Source organism: Mixophyes fleayi, chromosome 1 (genome assembly GCF_038048845.1).
Source record: "Mixophyes fleayi isolate aMixFle1 chromosome 1, aMixFle1.hap1, whole genome shotgun sequence".
NCBI lineage: Eukaryota > Metazoa > Chordata > Amphibia > Anura > Limnodynastidae > Mixophyes > Mixophyes fleayi.
In genome coordinates this window covers 281,107,690-281,123,886 of record NC_134402.1, presented here as the reverse complement: position 1 = coordinate 281,123,886, position 16,197 = coordinate 281,107,690, and the positions used below count along the sequence as shown (strand labels likewise).

Genomic DNA, 16,197 nt, shown 5'->3' with positions numbered 1-16,197 from the left:
TATCCCTGCAGTCTATGTACACACTTTCATAGTAATCTCTGTGCATTGCCTATCTCTGATCCTGGGGCCCACAGGTCATATTTAAGAAACATTCATGAATTACTGTTGTTTAATCGCTCAATTGACTTTGATATTCTGAATAAACACTGAGGTGACTAAGGGACAAAGTACTTTGTGTTATCATTCGCCCTGTATGTCAACTTTCTTCCCTTTCTTCTATTATGCAAGGCTGAGCACACACCTCCAACTTTACACTGTAAACTCTTCTCTTGCTTAAAAAAATGAGTGGCTTAAAAAGCTACTATTTATGTTTTGTGCATTTGTGCTGTGCCAGGTGTCTGTCTCATAAGGTAAACACAACTTGCCCAATCCTGCCATTGTCAACTCAGTGTGTCCTCTAAGGGGTCTATTTATGACCCTTCGGTTTTTTCTGTAGAAAGTTTTCAATCCTCATCGCATAGATGCGGATTGAAAAGTTTCTCATATGTATTAAAAATCAACACAGGAACAGCCGTTCAGAAAAACGGCTGCTCCTGTGAAGTGTTTCACTTACCTTTCACTGGATTCTTCTCTTTTCCTCCCTGTGTGGTGCTGATCGTTCCCCTTTAAATCCCTGTGCGCATGCGCCGACCGGTAAACTCGGGCATGCGCACAGAGATCCCTGTCTGAACGAACCTGAGGCATATGATGGAGGGATCATGTGATCCCTCCACACATGCGCTGTGCAGCTCTGCTTTTCAGAGCAGAGCTGTTTTCAGTGAAACGTTTCACTTATGTTAATGTACGCCTGCTTCAGATGGGGTACATTAACATGTAAAAAAAGAGAAATACTTCCCCTGCCCCACTTTCATACATAGCGTTACTGAGCACTCCCCATACATTATTATGGGGAGTGCTCAGAAAAACGCTAATGGGTGCAAAGCAGCAGATATCTCCAATATCTGCTGCTATGCTAGATTAATACATAAGGATTTTACCGGTAAAGCCTCGAAAACGTTGTTTTTGGGGATTTACAAGGGAGGAAAAGTTTAATAGACCCCAGAGTCACAATTTAAATAAGCAAAGACTGCAGTATCACTTGCACAAGTGAAAAAACTTCTCAAGAGAAAACACACAGCGTCATGTTTGACCCCTATTTTTACCCAGATTTTAAGAATATTTTGTAGTAAAAACAGTGAAATGGCAATGAATTGCAGCTAGCACATTATGTAAAATATATACTGTAGGCTAAAAGTATATGGTAATAAAAAACGATGATATAGAGCCTACATGTATCTGTTTTAATAGAATGTAACTCTTAATACACAACTCTGCAGATATTGAAAATCAATTTTTATCTGTCCGATTCAGTGGTGTAAGTGGGCTGGCATATGGGGGTATGTCATACTGCCACTTCTCATACTGTCTTCATTGTAGCCCCTCTATGTAACTCCTGATAAGAAGTGTGGTTATGCTTAGTTGATGTGTGGTGCAAGCTCAGGGCTGGGCCACCCTGGGTGGGGAAACTCACCAGGCAAGCACCAGGCCTTTGGGCCTGTTCTGGGAGACAACTCCCAGGTCCAAACAGCTCTGCTTTCAAAACCTCAAGTTATTTCTCAGCCAGGTAATGTGGTGCATGTCACTATTGCAAGTGCAGTGATTGTGGAAAGAGAATATGACACAAAAAGTACATACAGTTACTAAACAAGACAAAGGTTTGGGAATTCAAACTAGCAGAAAACAAATGGAACAGCAAATTCAACAGCTTGAAACAATGGCAATGCAACAGCCTCAAGAAGAAATACAGTAAACACCAAAAACAGCAACAAGCATAGGAGGGCAAACACTGTACAGCAAACTCCCCTGGAGTGCAAATGACCTCTCTCCCCCAGAAACAGAGGAGAACATCCCTGGAAAGACAGACTATTCAAGAAAACCTGCATCAGCAAGTGCTTGTAACCAGCCTGGTGTGCCCTGGTAACAGTCGATCCCAGTTTGGTGGAGGTGATCTTTGCAACACTAATAACCAGACTGCAATCTGGAGATCCTGCCCACATGGGAGCAGCAATGGTGACGATTACAACTCGCAAGATGCCACAGGCTTCTATATCAGTTGTTGAGAAACATGTCACAGAAAAGAGCAGTGATATAGGAAATATGGACATCACTAAGGTGATACAGTCTTCAAGGCCAACACATCAAAGGGGCTTAGTGTTTTTAAACAGCCAGGAGGTATCTCAATGCAGAGTAAAAGTGTTAAAGGGACAGAGCGTAAGACCTAGAAGATAGAATCCCTGAACTTGTAAAAAAAAATGGAGGCTTTAAAGAAAACAAAGCTGACAATACAAAACAGATTGAATGTGTTTACAACCTAAAAGCTGCAAATCCAAACAAAGAAGCTTTATATGATAATAAAATAAATTCATTAAGTGTAGACCTTCGCAATTGTTGTAAGAGACATTGATTCTGTCTTAGAGCAGTTGGAACCTGTTGGAGAAGTATATAATAATCTGGAGCAGTTCTCTCAATAAGAGAGATGTTTCAGAGATGCAAAACCATTGGGTGTGGGAAGTATGTTGTTGGTCTAGAGCAGGCTAAAGCCTTTGAGATGGTATATGATGATTATCTGTGGGCAAGTTTATCAAACTATGATCTCCCAGGACAATTATTATTATTATTATCGTTTATTTGTAAGGCGCCACAAGGTTTCCGCAGCGCAGTACATGGTACAAACAGTAGACTCTACAGGGTAAAATAGTACAGAACAATAAACACAAAGTACCAGTACTTCAGAAACTCCAAGCAGGCAAATACAGTAGAGCCGGATTGGAAGAACAGGTATGGAGACAGGAGGGAAGAGAGGCTCTGCTCATACGAGCTTACATCATAAGGGAGGGTAAACAAAATCAGGCACAGAAGGGAGCCAGTGAAGCAGCGGGGAGAGAAAAAGGGGCCAGGGGATAAACAGAAGAGGTGAGAGGTTAAGTGGATGGTTGATAGGCCTTAAGGAACAGGTGAGTTTTAAGTGCCCGCTTGAAGGAGCACAGATTAGGTGAGAGATGGATGGAGCGAGGGAGGTTGTTCCAGTGAAGGGGGGCAGCGCAGGCGAAGTCTTGGATTCTAGAGTGGGAAGAGGTGATCAGAGTGGAGGAGAGGTGGTGATCATTGGCCGAGCGCAGGGAGCGGGCGGGAGTATGAATGGAGAGGAGGTTAGAGATATGGGGGCAGTAGACTGGGAGAGAGCCTTGTAAGTGGTGGTGAGGAGTTTGAAAAGGATTCTGTAGGGGAAGGGGAGCCAGTGTAAGGCAAGACAGAGAGGGGAGGCAGAGGAGGAGCGGCGTGAGAGGAAGATGAGTCTCGCAGCCATATTGAGTATAGAGCGGAGGAAGGCAAGGTGGGAGCAGGGGAGGCCAGTAAGGAGGAGGTTGCAGTAGTCGAGGCGGGAGATGATGAGAGCATGGATGATAGTTTTGGTGGCATCTTGAGAGAGGAAGGGACGGATGCGGGCAATGTTACAAAGTTGGAAGCAACAGGCTTGGGCAAGGGATTGAATGTGGGGGACAAAAGAGAGAGAGGAGTCAATAGTGACTCCTAGGCAGCGGAGTTGGGAGACAGAGGAGATAGTGGAGTTGTTAACAACGATGGAGAGGTCATGGTGGGAAGGGAGTCTGGGTGGGGGAAAGACAATGAGTTCGGTTTTGGAGATGTTAATTTTAAGAAAGCATGAGGACATCCAGGAGGAGATGGCTGAGAGGCAGTCAGTTACACGAGAGAGGAGGGAGGAGGAAAGATCAGGAGAAGAGATGTAGAGTTGAATATCATCAGCATATAGGCAATACTGAAGACCGAACGAGGAGATGAGAGCCCCAAGGGAGGAAGTATAGAGCGAAAAGAGTAAAGGGCCAAGAACAGAGCCCTGAGGGACTCCAACAGGGAGAGGGCAGGGGGTGGAGGAAGAACCAGACTTGGATACAGAGAAGGAGCGATTAGCAAGGTATGTGGTGAACCAGGCATGGACAGAGCCAGAGAGGCCGAGAGAGAGAAGAGTTTGCAGTAGGAGGGGGTGGTCCACAGTGTCGAAGGCCGCGGAGAGGTCAAGGAGGATGAGTATGGAGTAGTGACCCTTGGATTTGGCTGATAGGAGATCTTTGGTAACTTTAGCCAGGGCTGTTTCGGTGGAGTGGAGGGGGTGGTAGCCGGATTGGAGAGGGCCAAGGAGGGAGTTGTCAGAGAGCTGTCTGGTGAGGCGGCTGCAGACAATCCGCTCAAGTAATTTGGAGGCATATGGGAGTAGAGAGATAGGGCGGTAGTTAGCAAGAGAGGTGGGGTCAAGATTGGGTTTCTTGAGGATAGGGGAGATAAGAGCGTGTTTGAATGAGGATGGGACAACTCCAGAGGAGAGTGATAGGTTGAAGAGGTGTGCGAGGTAAGAGCAGGCAGGGGAGGCAGTATCAGAAGAAGTGAGCCAGGTTTCGGTTATGGCAAGAAGATTAAGAGAGTTAGAGATGAAGAGGTCGTGAATGGAGAACAGTTTGTTACGGACAGACCTGGAGTTCCAGAGGGCACACGAAAAAGGGAGTTATGAAGAAGAGGAGATATGGATGAGATTGTCAGGGTTGATGGAGCGAGGGGTGGGTGAGAGATGGGATAGGGAGATTTGGGCCCTTGGCGGGGGCTGGGGGAGAGGATGGGTATAGGAAAGGAGCGAGGCGGCATGATGAGAGACAGGGGAATAAGAGAATGGCCAGAGGAAGTAGGGAGGTGAGAGGGAGAGGTACAGAGGGGAGGGCAGCAATAGGGAGTCCGAAGTGGAACAGAGCAAATTAGAAGCGGAGACAAAGCAGTGTAACCAATGAAAGCAATGTAAACAATGTAAATGGAGGAGAGCAGTGGCAAAGCAATAAAACAATGTAAAGTGGAGGAACAGTGGGGAACAATAAAATAAAGGTGGAATAAATAAAATAAATAGATTAACTTAAATAAATAGATTGGCGGTGTGGTGAAATGAATGAAATCACGATTTAAGCAATGGAGAGTGGGGAACAATAAAATAAACGGTGGAAAAAAATAAAATAAATAGATTAAATTAAATAAATGGATTGGTGGTATGGTGAAATGAATGAAATCACGATTTAAGCAATGGAGAGTGGGGAACAATAAAATAAACGGTGGAAAAAAATAAAATAAATAGATTAACTTAAATAAATAGATTGGCGGTGTGGTGAAATGAATGAAATCACGATTTAAGCAATGGAGAGTGGGGAACAATAAAATAAACGGTGGAAAAAAATAAAATAAATAGATTAAATTAAATAAATGGATTGGTGGTGTGGTGAAATGAAACACAAGAAAAGGCAGTGAGGGCTACAGGGTGCAGGTACCGGGAGAGTTTGTGAGAGTTCCAGGTAATCACAGGAGCAAGAGTAGTTTGTGGGGACCAGCATTGAGGAGCAGGAGGGTCCATGGGGTCCAGGGTTATCAGAGATCGGGAGGGACAAGGCCAACAGACCAGAGTTCAGATGGAAGAACAGCCGGAGCAGTGGGGATGCCTCAGGAATCGGAGTAGTTGGAGGTAGTGGGAGACAGCTCTGGAAAGGAACCGCAGGACTGGAGGAGAACAGCAGCGTCGGGACTGAGGGCAGGAAGAGGCCACTGGAACGGAGCAACAGGAGACCACAGGATCGGCAGCCAGAGAAACGGTTACAGAGTGGCATTAGGAGGCCACCGGACAGGAGGATCGGCAGCAAGAGAACCGGTAACAGAGCAGCAGCAGCCGGGGACCACAGGCAGGAGGCAGGAGGATCAGCGATCAGCGACCAGAGGACTTGAAGGAGAGCCGCGGCACGTGCCTCTCTCTCCCCCTCTTCTTTATCACACTGTGCCTCTCTCCCCCCTTTCTTTATCACACTGTTCCTTTCTGCTTTCCTCCACTTGTCTCTCCATTCCTTTACTAACCTCTTGTTAGAGTCTTTCTTCTCTGTCTTCTTTTCTCTTCTTTCTTCTTGCTGGGTCCTCACTGCGGTGCTCCTCTTTGAATGTCGAGCGTGACTTGATGACATCACGCCCGACATTCAGTGTGAACGGAGCAGAGAGGAGGGATGCCGGCACTGCGATCAAGTGAGTATGTAACTTTTTCTTTTTTAACTATCCAGCTCCCCCCACCAACGAACACCAGCCCCCCGTCCCCACCCCCATCCCCAGCCCAGCAGGGGAAAAAAAAAAAAAAGACAAAAGAAAAAAAAATTGCAATTAAAAAAAAAGTAAAAAAAAAGTAGAAAATTCAGCAGTGAGGGCCCGGGTAAATAGTACAAGCCCACCTCCCCTCTCGGCGGCCTTGCCGTCATTAGACACATCTGGGAGCGCACGGAGACTAATTTAACCTGCTGTGCCTCCCCATTTCTGCACTCTAGGTATTTAAGGTAAGGAGGGCTTAGCCTCCATGCCAGTTATAGCATTCACTGCCTATGTTCTTTGCTTCTGCTGTTTGTCTTCTGACCTTTTGATTGATCTGCGGTTTTGACCCTTGCCTAAACTTTGTACCTTGCCTGTTTGCCTGTAGCCCCAACTAAGCCTGAATATTGGACTTAACTATTTCAATTGTGGCCCTAACCTCTGCTTGACTGCTGTACTTGCCTGCTTGTTACCAGCCCTGACCCTTTGGCCAGACCCTGACTACTATGCCTGCCTTGGACCCCTGACCTCGAACCCCTGACCACCCACTCCAGCCTTGGCTTCTGCCTCCTGTTCCAGCTGTGATACGGCCACCATAGATAAACCTTTACTATGCCGAGCTTAAGACCTGGGGGCATCCAAGTACCTGTGAGAACATTATGCTCTATGGGAAAGGCATTTGCTAAAGTTGAAGACCTCGTTACTATCTGTTCTAAAGATTCATCTTAGTAGCCGTTAGCCTTACCACGTACAGAGGAAAGTGGGTGGTTTGCATATGTTGAGACAAGGGTTTTCTTTGAATTGGTTCTCTGGGAGCTTAACAGTATCAGGAAATGGATATTGCCTTTTGTAGAATCTCGGATGTGAGGTGATAACCCAAAGAAGGATAGATGGACACAGAGTACCTTCCATCATATCTGAAATCTGGTCTCAAGTCTCTGAGATATCTTATCTTGAGAATAAGTCAAGAAAAGAACTATATTTACTCATTTTGTTCCCAGCTTGCACTCAGAGACTGTATGGATAGAACTTTGCAGGAAAGTTTAAAATTCTTAAATGGGTCAGACTTACGGCAAAGTTTTTTGACATGGCTTGGTTGTCATTGCCTGGTAAGATGCTTGTCAGTGGTAATTTAAAATTCTTAAACGTTCAGATAAGAATTGTCCTCTCGGTTGTCATCACAAGGAAACATTGAACCATTTTATAGTTGATTGATAGGGAAGCAGAGCAGTATGGAAAGAAATATCAGATAGACTTAGGATCAGGAGCTTACAGTCTCTGATGTTCTTGGATATAGTCTTTGGAGTTCCATCAACTATAAATGGTATAGACAGAGAGTCAATGTATCTGATTATAAAAATTGTAAAAGATTACCACTGGCATACAAGAACGTGTTAATATGGAGAGCTACACTCCTTCTCCCATCTTGGTAGTGATGTCCCCTGTGATCTTGTGAAGACAGGAAGTGGGGCAGCCTCCAGCTGTCCACATTGCTGGACGGAGAATGCACAAAAAGTTCAGTTCTCAGCAGGTTATTCCAGTGACAGTTGAACTGTAAACATGTGATAACTGAAGCTGCATCCTTTTTGTGTTCTCTTTCTTGCATATAGATATATAAAGTGACTGGAGGCACAAAAATATATATGAGCAGCCTGTTCTCTGACATTGACCACAAGTTTATTACCATCTGCATATATTAATGTACTTTAAAAGTGTTAAGGACATTAACTGCATAAGCTTGTTATACTGTCTGTTACAGTCAGTACCAATTGTGAGCAACTGTATATATGTATATTTCATCTGTTACAACAAGTTCTGAAATAAAAGCAACAAATTGGTTAAAGCTAAAAAGTTTCTTGTGGTTTAACATCTACCACCAATGATACTGACACCTATTACATATAACAGCACAAGTGCCCAGATCATAGGTTTAATACCAACAGACGAGAGTATCGATCAGCCATGAGACTTTCCTATGTTTGAAGACTGTAAATCTCATTTTGTCAGAAATAATATGGATTAAGTCTTTAGAGGTCAAGAAAGATAGGAAATCTGTAAAATGATGGGAAGTATTTATCTGAATGAAAAACTTTTTTGATCACCTACTTTTTCTCCCAACAGCCAACGTTTCTTATATATATATATATATTTTTTAGGTATTGATGTTCTAATATTGTTGTTGACATTTTCAGGAGGTAAGCAAATTGTAAATATTTTGATATTTGCTGTATTGTATCTGTGAGCAGATTATGATTGCACCATTGGATTTCAGTTGTTTTTTTTATTAATAAAAACCGCCTTCATTATAAAACTATCAAATTCCACTTACATTTTCCATGCTGACACTATTTAATTTTTACTTCCACAACTGGTTAAATTAATATTGTGCCTTCCAAATGAAATCAATACTTTCTCAGCTCTCACAGATGATGTCACACCAAAAATAATTGTAGTTGCTTAAAGTACTAGATGCAGATTACATTAGCACATTAATATTGCCTCTTAAGCAGCTCACAATAAATTCAAACAACACTGTTCTAATTTCTCTAGAGTTTTACTAATTTGAATAAAGCTTTGAAAGCCAAACCTTTCACGTGACATTTTGCTTCATACATTAAACATCGAATGACAAATGAGGCTGAATAGGACGAATGCACTTAAAGGGCGACAGGGTTTGTAGTAAGCTGTACAAATACCTGAAGGTGTTAACATGGGTTGGCCCGACCAATGTGTAATCCAGTGGGAGGGACCTTGATTGATATAGGAGGCTGCACTTCCTGTTCTGGTTCATTCCACAGCACAAGATTGCCTGGGAGGGAAGACATCAGAGAGAGAGAGCAGATAAGTACCTGTTTCTTTTCCTATCTTTGCCTTTTCCCTCTCCTTTTCTTGTCAGCTTTTCCTCCTGCCCTCTGTGTTCAATCATTTCCTTCTGCCTTCCCTTGTTTCCCTCCCTCTCCTTCACCTGTTTCTTTTTTCCCCTGTTTATTCCCCCCTTCCCCCCCCCCTTTTTTCCTTTAGTTAATTTTTTTTTTTTTTTGTTCCTTGTCCGTTTTCTCCCCTTCATTTTAGCTTTCTCCCCCACCAGCTTTTCCATCATGCCCCGTCCACGCCGCCCCACCTCCCGCCCTGTCCGTTACAGGTCCCCCTCTCCCCGGAGCACTGAGCGCCATTTTGTAGGCCCCACCCCACCCCCTTCTCTCCCGGCGGCGGCCGCGGGTCCCCCTCCTCCTCCACAGCGTGAGTCCAGTATTCTGGCTCACGCTTCCTCACCAGGGTCCTCTGGCACAACGGTGCTTGATAGCGGGCGGCGGGGTCGTTCGACCCGGCCGGCGGCAGCATCTGGGTCGCGCATGCGCAGACCCAGGCCGCCAGCCTGCTCTGCTGTGGTCTCCTCAGCCAGCGGCAGCGGTGGGGGGGATATGCCTGTGGGTGCCCCTGTGTCACATACAGCTGGAGTCATGCCTGCATCAGCCCAGGCTGCATATGTTTCCCCATCCAGGGGCAGGGCTGGGGAGGGTAGAGTGGGGGTAGGTAGCGGCCCGCTGGTTGAGGAAAGGGGATCCGGCTTGGGGGTGTTTATCCAGTGCCCCATCACACCACCCATCTCGGCCCTCAGGGGGGACATGCAGACCTATAATCCCCCTGCCCCTCATCAGTTGCATTTCCCGCCCAGCCCCCTTTTTACCCCACAGTGGCAGGGGTTCTTCTTGGGGGGCTCACCATGGGGGGGCTCCTTTGTTTGACATGGGCCCATTTAGACCATACACACCGGGGACGGACAGGGTCCAGAGTGTCAGGCTGGGACAAAGGCACGTGGGATCAGATAGGCCCAGTAGGGGGAACATGGAAGTTTTTGGGGACAGCCCCTCGGCGCCTGTGAGGCCCTCTCTTTCCCGCCACGTTCTTCCAGCAACAGGCGAGTGGACGTACAGGTCCCGGCGGGCCCCATCGCCGTCTGGAGCGTATGCCAGCACCAGTCAATGTAGGCCAGGTCCCACGCGAGATAATCTAGCATACGATTACCATCATTCCAGCGGCGGTAATACGTCTCAATGGTCCCCTCCGAGGCGCACCCAGTCCAGACCAAGTGGGTTTTTCGAGGAACCATACCGGGCCCCGTACGACGAGGTCCCCCCTCAGCGTCGGGTCATATCGGGGGGTTACTATAGCCCGTCACCTATTTTGCCTTCCAGATTAGATCCCTCTGGCCCAGCCTTGGGATTGGCGCGGCGGCGTCTGGACTACCTTCCCAGATCTCAGCTTACTGCTCCACTTTGTGTTTCAGAGCCTGTGGTCGCGAACCAGGAAATGAGGGCTGTCGGTGGAGGTCGTTCCGGGTCCGAGTCTCGAGACCAGAGGTCGGCAGGGATTCGTGTGGAACCAATCCCGGGATCAACAGATGCCCAGCCGGGGTCAGCCAGTGTTGTGGAGGCACCAGTCGCGGCCGGGAATCCTGCTCCTCATGGTGAGTCCGTTTCTGGTACCACACACGATGTACAGTTGTTAGGGTCACCGGTTCTTTCCACGAGCAGTGGTTCCTCAGATTCGGGCGATAGGCCCAGAAAACTCATCAAGCTATTGGAAACTAAATTGCTAGGTAAACGCAGCAAACAGGCACCGCAGTCGGGGGGCGAAGACCGGATGGTGGCTAGGAGTGATTTAGGGCAGGTTGAAACCCTAGAGATAACCCACGGTATTAGGCCGAGTGTACGGGATAGGATTAGACGCGGAAAGTATGTGGACATGTTCGCCCTGACAGGGGAAGGAAAGAAGGCTCTTGCCGCGGCTTTTGAAAGGTCCGGAATGGGGGAGGATAGGCTCAGATTGTTTACTAGATGGTCGAATTCCTTCTCTATTTTTGCTACTATTTACCTGGAAACTAGGCCCGGTGAGCAGGATGAGTTGTGGAGATATATGCATCTTATTAGCGGGATGGCGTTAAAAGATGGCCCCTCAATCTGGGGAGCATATGACGAGCCCTTCTGCGGGCGGATGAGCGGTCGCGAGAAGATCCCGCTGGGGTCAAAAGACATAGACACCTGGCTGGAACTCATGAGACCGAGCAGTCAAGGGGCCGAGGGTTACACGGGCAGGAGGTTTTAATGGCCGGGGAGGGTTCAAGCAACCCTCCCCACAAAAGGTCGATGTTTTGATTTCAATGCAGGCGCCTGTCAGCGAGGCACATCATGCCGATTTAAACACAATTGCACGGCATGCGGAGGTCAGCATCCAGCCACCGAATGTGCAAAGGCCCGACGGAGTGGGGGTAGTGGAAGAGGTGCAAACCCAGCTGTGCCGAGTCAAGGGTCCATCGCCAATTAATTCGGCTGAGCTGGACAAATGGCTCGCTTGGTTCCCAGAGACACCGCTTCTCTCATACATGACGGTTTTCACATAGGTTTTAAATTACCAGAGCAGGGCAGCATTTCTACGGCGACGCCGATCAATTTGAAATCGGCGCTCGCTCTCCCGGAAGTCCTAGACACTAAAATCGCGAAGGAGGTTGGTCTGGGTCGCATGGTGGGCCCTTTCCCGCTTCCTCCCATTCAAAATCTTATTCTGTCCCCGGTAGGGGTAGTACCCAAAAAGACAGCGGGTAAATTCAGGTTGATACAGCACTTGTCGTACCCGGCTGGTCTGTCAGGGAACGACGCTATAGACGCCACCCTTAGTTCCGTAAATTATCAATCGTTTGAATCCGCACTGGCACTGGTGCAGGAATGTGGGAGGGGAGCCCTGTTAGCTAAGATCGACATTGAGTCGGCTTTTCGGTTACTGCCCCTTCACCCGGAGTCGTATCGATTCATGGGTTTTTCTGCATCGTGGTGGATACTATATCGATCGCTGTCTGCCTATGGGATGTTCGATATCCTGTGCGCTATTTGAGAAGTTCAGTGGCTCCTTGCATTGGTGCATTCAGGCGGGAACGGGGTGTCGGTGGATCGCACACTATCTTGATGACTTCCTAGTTATCGGGCCTCCTGATTCCACTTGTTGTGGGGATACGCTTTTTTCCACTGAGGCTCTCTTTAGGGTGCTAGGCGTTCCCATTGCCGCGGATAAAACGGAGGGTCCAGCCACGTGTCTCTCGTTCCTTGGAATTGAGATCGACACGGTGGCCGGGATTTGCAGGCTCCCAACTGATAAAGTGTCCAAGATGTGCGAAGCTATTGCAGAAGCGTTGGAATCCAGCTCCAGCCCGCTCAGACAGGTTCAGTCCCTGTTAGGGAGGTTCAACTTTGCCTGCCATGTGATTCCCATGGGTAGAGTTTTCTGTAGAAAGCTACAGAGAGCCACTGCAGGGAGGAGCAGGCCGCATGCGGCCGTGCGTCTCTCTAGGGTCATCAAGGACGATTTGCAGATTTGGCTCACCTTTCTCAGTGATTTCAACGGGACACGAATATGGCCTTCACCACCCGTAACAAACGTTAATATTGACCTGTTTACGGATGCTTCCGGAGCATGCGGCTTCGGTGCTTACCTGGACGGGCATTGGTGCGCGGAAAGCTGGCCGGAGGAGTGGCATAGGGTAGGAATTACCAAAAATTTGTTGGTCCTGGAGCTATTTCCTATTGTCGTGGCAATTGAACTGTGGGCGTCCACGTTGCGGGGGAGGCACATAGTCCTCTGGTGCGACGGCCTGGGGGTGGTCCAGTCGATCAATAAACAAAGCGCATCCTCCCATCATGCAATATCCCCGCTGCGCCACCTAGTGTTGCGCTGCCTGCAGTACGATATTTCTTTCAGGGCTAGACATGTACCAGGGGTGCAAAATAGTTTGGCCGATGCCCTGTCCCGAGGACAATGGAGCAAGTTTCGGAGTATGGCTCCCCAGGCGGACAATGTTGGTATTCCGTGTCCCTCTTGTGTTTGGCAGATCATCAAGCCGGCATAAGGGGGCTCGTAGAACAGGCGGTAGCCCCTTCCACCCTGAGGACGTATCAGGTATCATGGAGATGGTGGTCACTATTCAGCGGGCAAAAGATCAATCTGAGGCAGGTCAGCGTGATGCTATGTTAGCATTTATGTGGGAGAGCTATTCCAAAGGGGAATCTAGAGCCTCTATGGCGTCTACTTTGGCGGGGATATCTTTCATGGCCAGGCTGCAAGGTTACCCGGATGTCACAAAGGGGTTCATGATCAGTAAGGCCCTAAAGGGGTGGGCTTGGGCTAGACCCTCGCAGGCGGATGCGCGCTTGCCTATCACCAACAATATTCTGGACCAGTTGATAGGGACCCTGGGAGGGATTGCAGTTGATGAATATGAGAAGACCTTATTTAGCACTGCGTTCTCTATGGCTTTTTTCGGTGCTTTTCTGGTATCTGAATTGGTGGCTAAATCCAGGGGGCATCAAGAGTCAGGTTGGAATGCAGAGCATGTCAGCTTATGCGGAGGGGTGGTTTCAGGTAAAATAATTAGATCTAAAACTGATCAGAGTGGCAGGGGAGCATGGGTTCAGTTAAATAGGCAGCCTAATGGTAACATCTGCCCGGTTAATTTAGTGTCACGGTTTATGAATATGAGACCTCAGGCTCGTTTGTTTTTATGTCACCATAACGGCATGCCCATGACGAAATATCAATTTTCGGCCATTATGCAGAAGTCCCTACAGTCATTAAATCTAGCAGTTCTAGGTTCGGAACGCATTCGTTCAAGATCGGGGCGGCCACGTCTGCTGCTTTGGCGGGATCCTCCACTGAGACGATAAAAGCTCTGGCCCGCTGGAAATCCACGGCTTATAAATCTTATGTCAGGATTGACAATGTTGATGTTTAAATGTTTTGTTCCACTAATCAAAAGGTTGCCTTGCAGTTTTTCTTTTTCTACAATTTCACTCTTATTGTTACCCTAACCACCCCCACTGCCCTCCCCTACCCCACCTTATCCCTCCATTTGGTGGGCTACCCTGGGCTTTTCCGCTCGTCGCTTTGAAGCGGGGGCGCGAAGGGATTTTCACCCGGGTTTCCCTGGGCGTAAGTCCTGATTAGTGGTGTGCTGCCGGGGTTTTTCCGGGTGTTGTTTACCTTCGTCTGGGTGGCCTGCTCCCCATTTGTGTTCCTCTTCCCTGATCCCCCTCTGTTGTACGGTTTTCCCCTATACTATCCTTCTCATGCTTTTATGCTATGCCTGGCCTCTCTTCCAAATTATGGTGGCATGTTTGTAACAATGTTTTTCTGATTCCAGGTGATGGTGTTACAACTAAGATGGTGTGGATCATGGGTCATTCCTTTGTGTTCTGGGCCGCTGGACACCCCAGGTCTAACAGTATGCCGAATCACGAAGGCACCGTAATAAGATGGTTGGATAAAAGGGGATTAGGTTGGCCTGATTTGGTTCCATGGTTGGCGAGGCTAATTAAACAGCATGGCCCGCCAAATATTTTAGTAGTGCATGCGGGAAGCAATGACCTGTGGAAAGGAAAGTCTCTGGAGCTCATTATTTCGATTCGGGAAGACCTTAGGCAAATTCACGAGGCATGGCCACATATCATCATTGGTTGGTTGGCATTAATCCCCCGGCTGGCTTGGAGAACAACTATCCCCTTAAAAAAGATGACAGTTATGGTCAGGAAACTGAATAGCGCCATTAGGAAAGTAGTGCGGTCCATGGGAGGTGTAGTTATCAATCACCCGGGATTAGGGGTAGAGTCACCTCAATGTTTTAGAAGAGATGGCGTACATCTAACGGAGGAAGGTATGGGGTTGTTTATAGATAGCATTTGCGGTGGAGTTTCGGCGTGTTTAGATTAGTGGTGGCGGGCTGCGGCGTCTGTGGGGCGCAGCGGGGTAGGAAGGCACTGCGTTCAGCGGCTGATTTGTGGGCGCACTGGTAGTTGTCGTAGGTCACTGCCCCGCGTTGAGGCACCAGTAACTCCCTTTTTGGCCCTTCGGTGAGGAGGGTCCCTGTTCGACTCGGTGAGGGAGGGCAGAGTGAGTTTTAAAGGGGGCAGTCACTCTGACGCTAACTCAGCGCAAAAGTTATGTTGGGATTTGTTCCCCGTGGTGGTGGACGTACGGCGGTTTGCGCCAGTCCACACGTGATAGTGTTTGTCAGCTTGAGAGTTGTTTCGCAGTGCCCTTTCTCCGCCACCATAGGTCTAGTTAAAATTAAAATCATAATAAAATTTCTGGCAATTTTTAATAACTTATACAAGTCTCCGTGTGTTTATTTGCATGCAAAGGTTTAGAATTATAAGGTTGATGTAAGGTTTACGGAGCATACACGGTGAGCCCTTTATGACAAATGAGGCTGAATAGGACGAATGCACTTAAAGGGCGACAGGGTTTGTAGTAAGCTGTACAAATACCTGAAGGTGTTAACATGGGTTGGCCCGACCAATGTGTAATCCAGTGGGAGGGACCTTGATTGATATAGGAGGCTGCACTTCCTGTTCTGGTTCATTCCACAGCACAAGATCCCACCCGCCCACTCCTTTGTGTAGTATTTTCGGTTATGTTGCGGTAGGAAGGCACTGCGTTCAGCGGCTGATTTGTGGGCGCACTGGTAGTTGTCGTAGGTCACTGCCCCCCGTTGAGGCACCAGTAACTCCCTTTTTGGCCCTTCGGTGAGGAGGGTCCCTGTTCGACTCGGTGAGGGAGGGCAGAGTGAGTTTTAAAGGGGGCAGTCACTCTGACGCCAACTCAGCGCAAAAGTTATGTTGGGATTTGTTCCCCGTGGTGGTGGACGTACGGCGGTTTGCGCCAGTCCACACGTGATAGTGTTTGTCAGCTTGAGAGTTGTTTCGCAGTGCCCTTTCTCCGCCACCATAGGTCTAGTTAAAATTAAAATCATAATAAAATTTCTGGCAATTTTTAATAACTTATACAAGTCTCCGTGTGTTTATTTGCATGCAAAGGTTTAGAATTATAAGGTTGATGTAAGGTTTACGGAGCATACACGGTGAGCCCTTTATAGGTAAACAGTACCAAAAAGGTTTCCGTACTTCCATTAAGCTTTTGTTTTTACATTTTACACAAGGCTGCAGACTTTTATTCCAGGTGATCATCGGTTTAGATAAAACATATGAGTCATGTTTTGTTGCT

At 47.6% G+C, this 16,197-nt stretch overlaps 1 protein-coding gene across 2 annotated transcripts; it reads left to right on the top strand.

Annotated features, from left to right (window-relative positions):
• Nucleotides 1-9,508: 9,508 nt before the first annotated feature.
• On the top strand, nt 9,509-15,982 carry LOC142154450 (uncharacterized). 2 transcript variants are annotated; one of them, XM_075210945.1, is made up of 2 exons: nt 9,509-10,618; nt 13,031-13,284. In XM_075210945.1, the coding sequence occupies exons 1-2, from the start codon at nt 9,898-9,900 to the stop codon at nt 13,171-13,173; spliced, it is 864 nt and encodes a 287-aa protein (XP_075067046.1). In that variant the 5' UTR covers nt 9,509-9,897; the 3' UTR covers nt 13,174-13,284. The 2 variants fall into 2 exon arrangements, with proteins under 2 accessions (XP_075067046.1, XP_075067045.1); XM_075210944.1 differs by lacking the exon at nt 13,031-13,284 and adding an exon at nt 14,339-15,982 and having other exon boundaries at nt 9,530-10,618.
• Nucleotides 15,983-16,197: the final 215 nt, after the last annotated feature.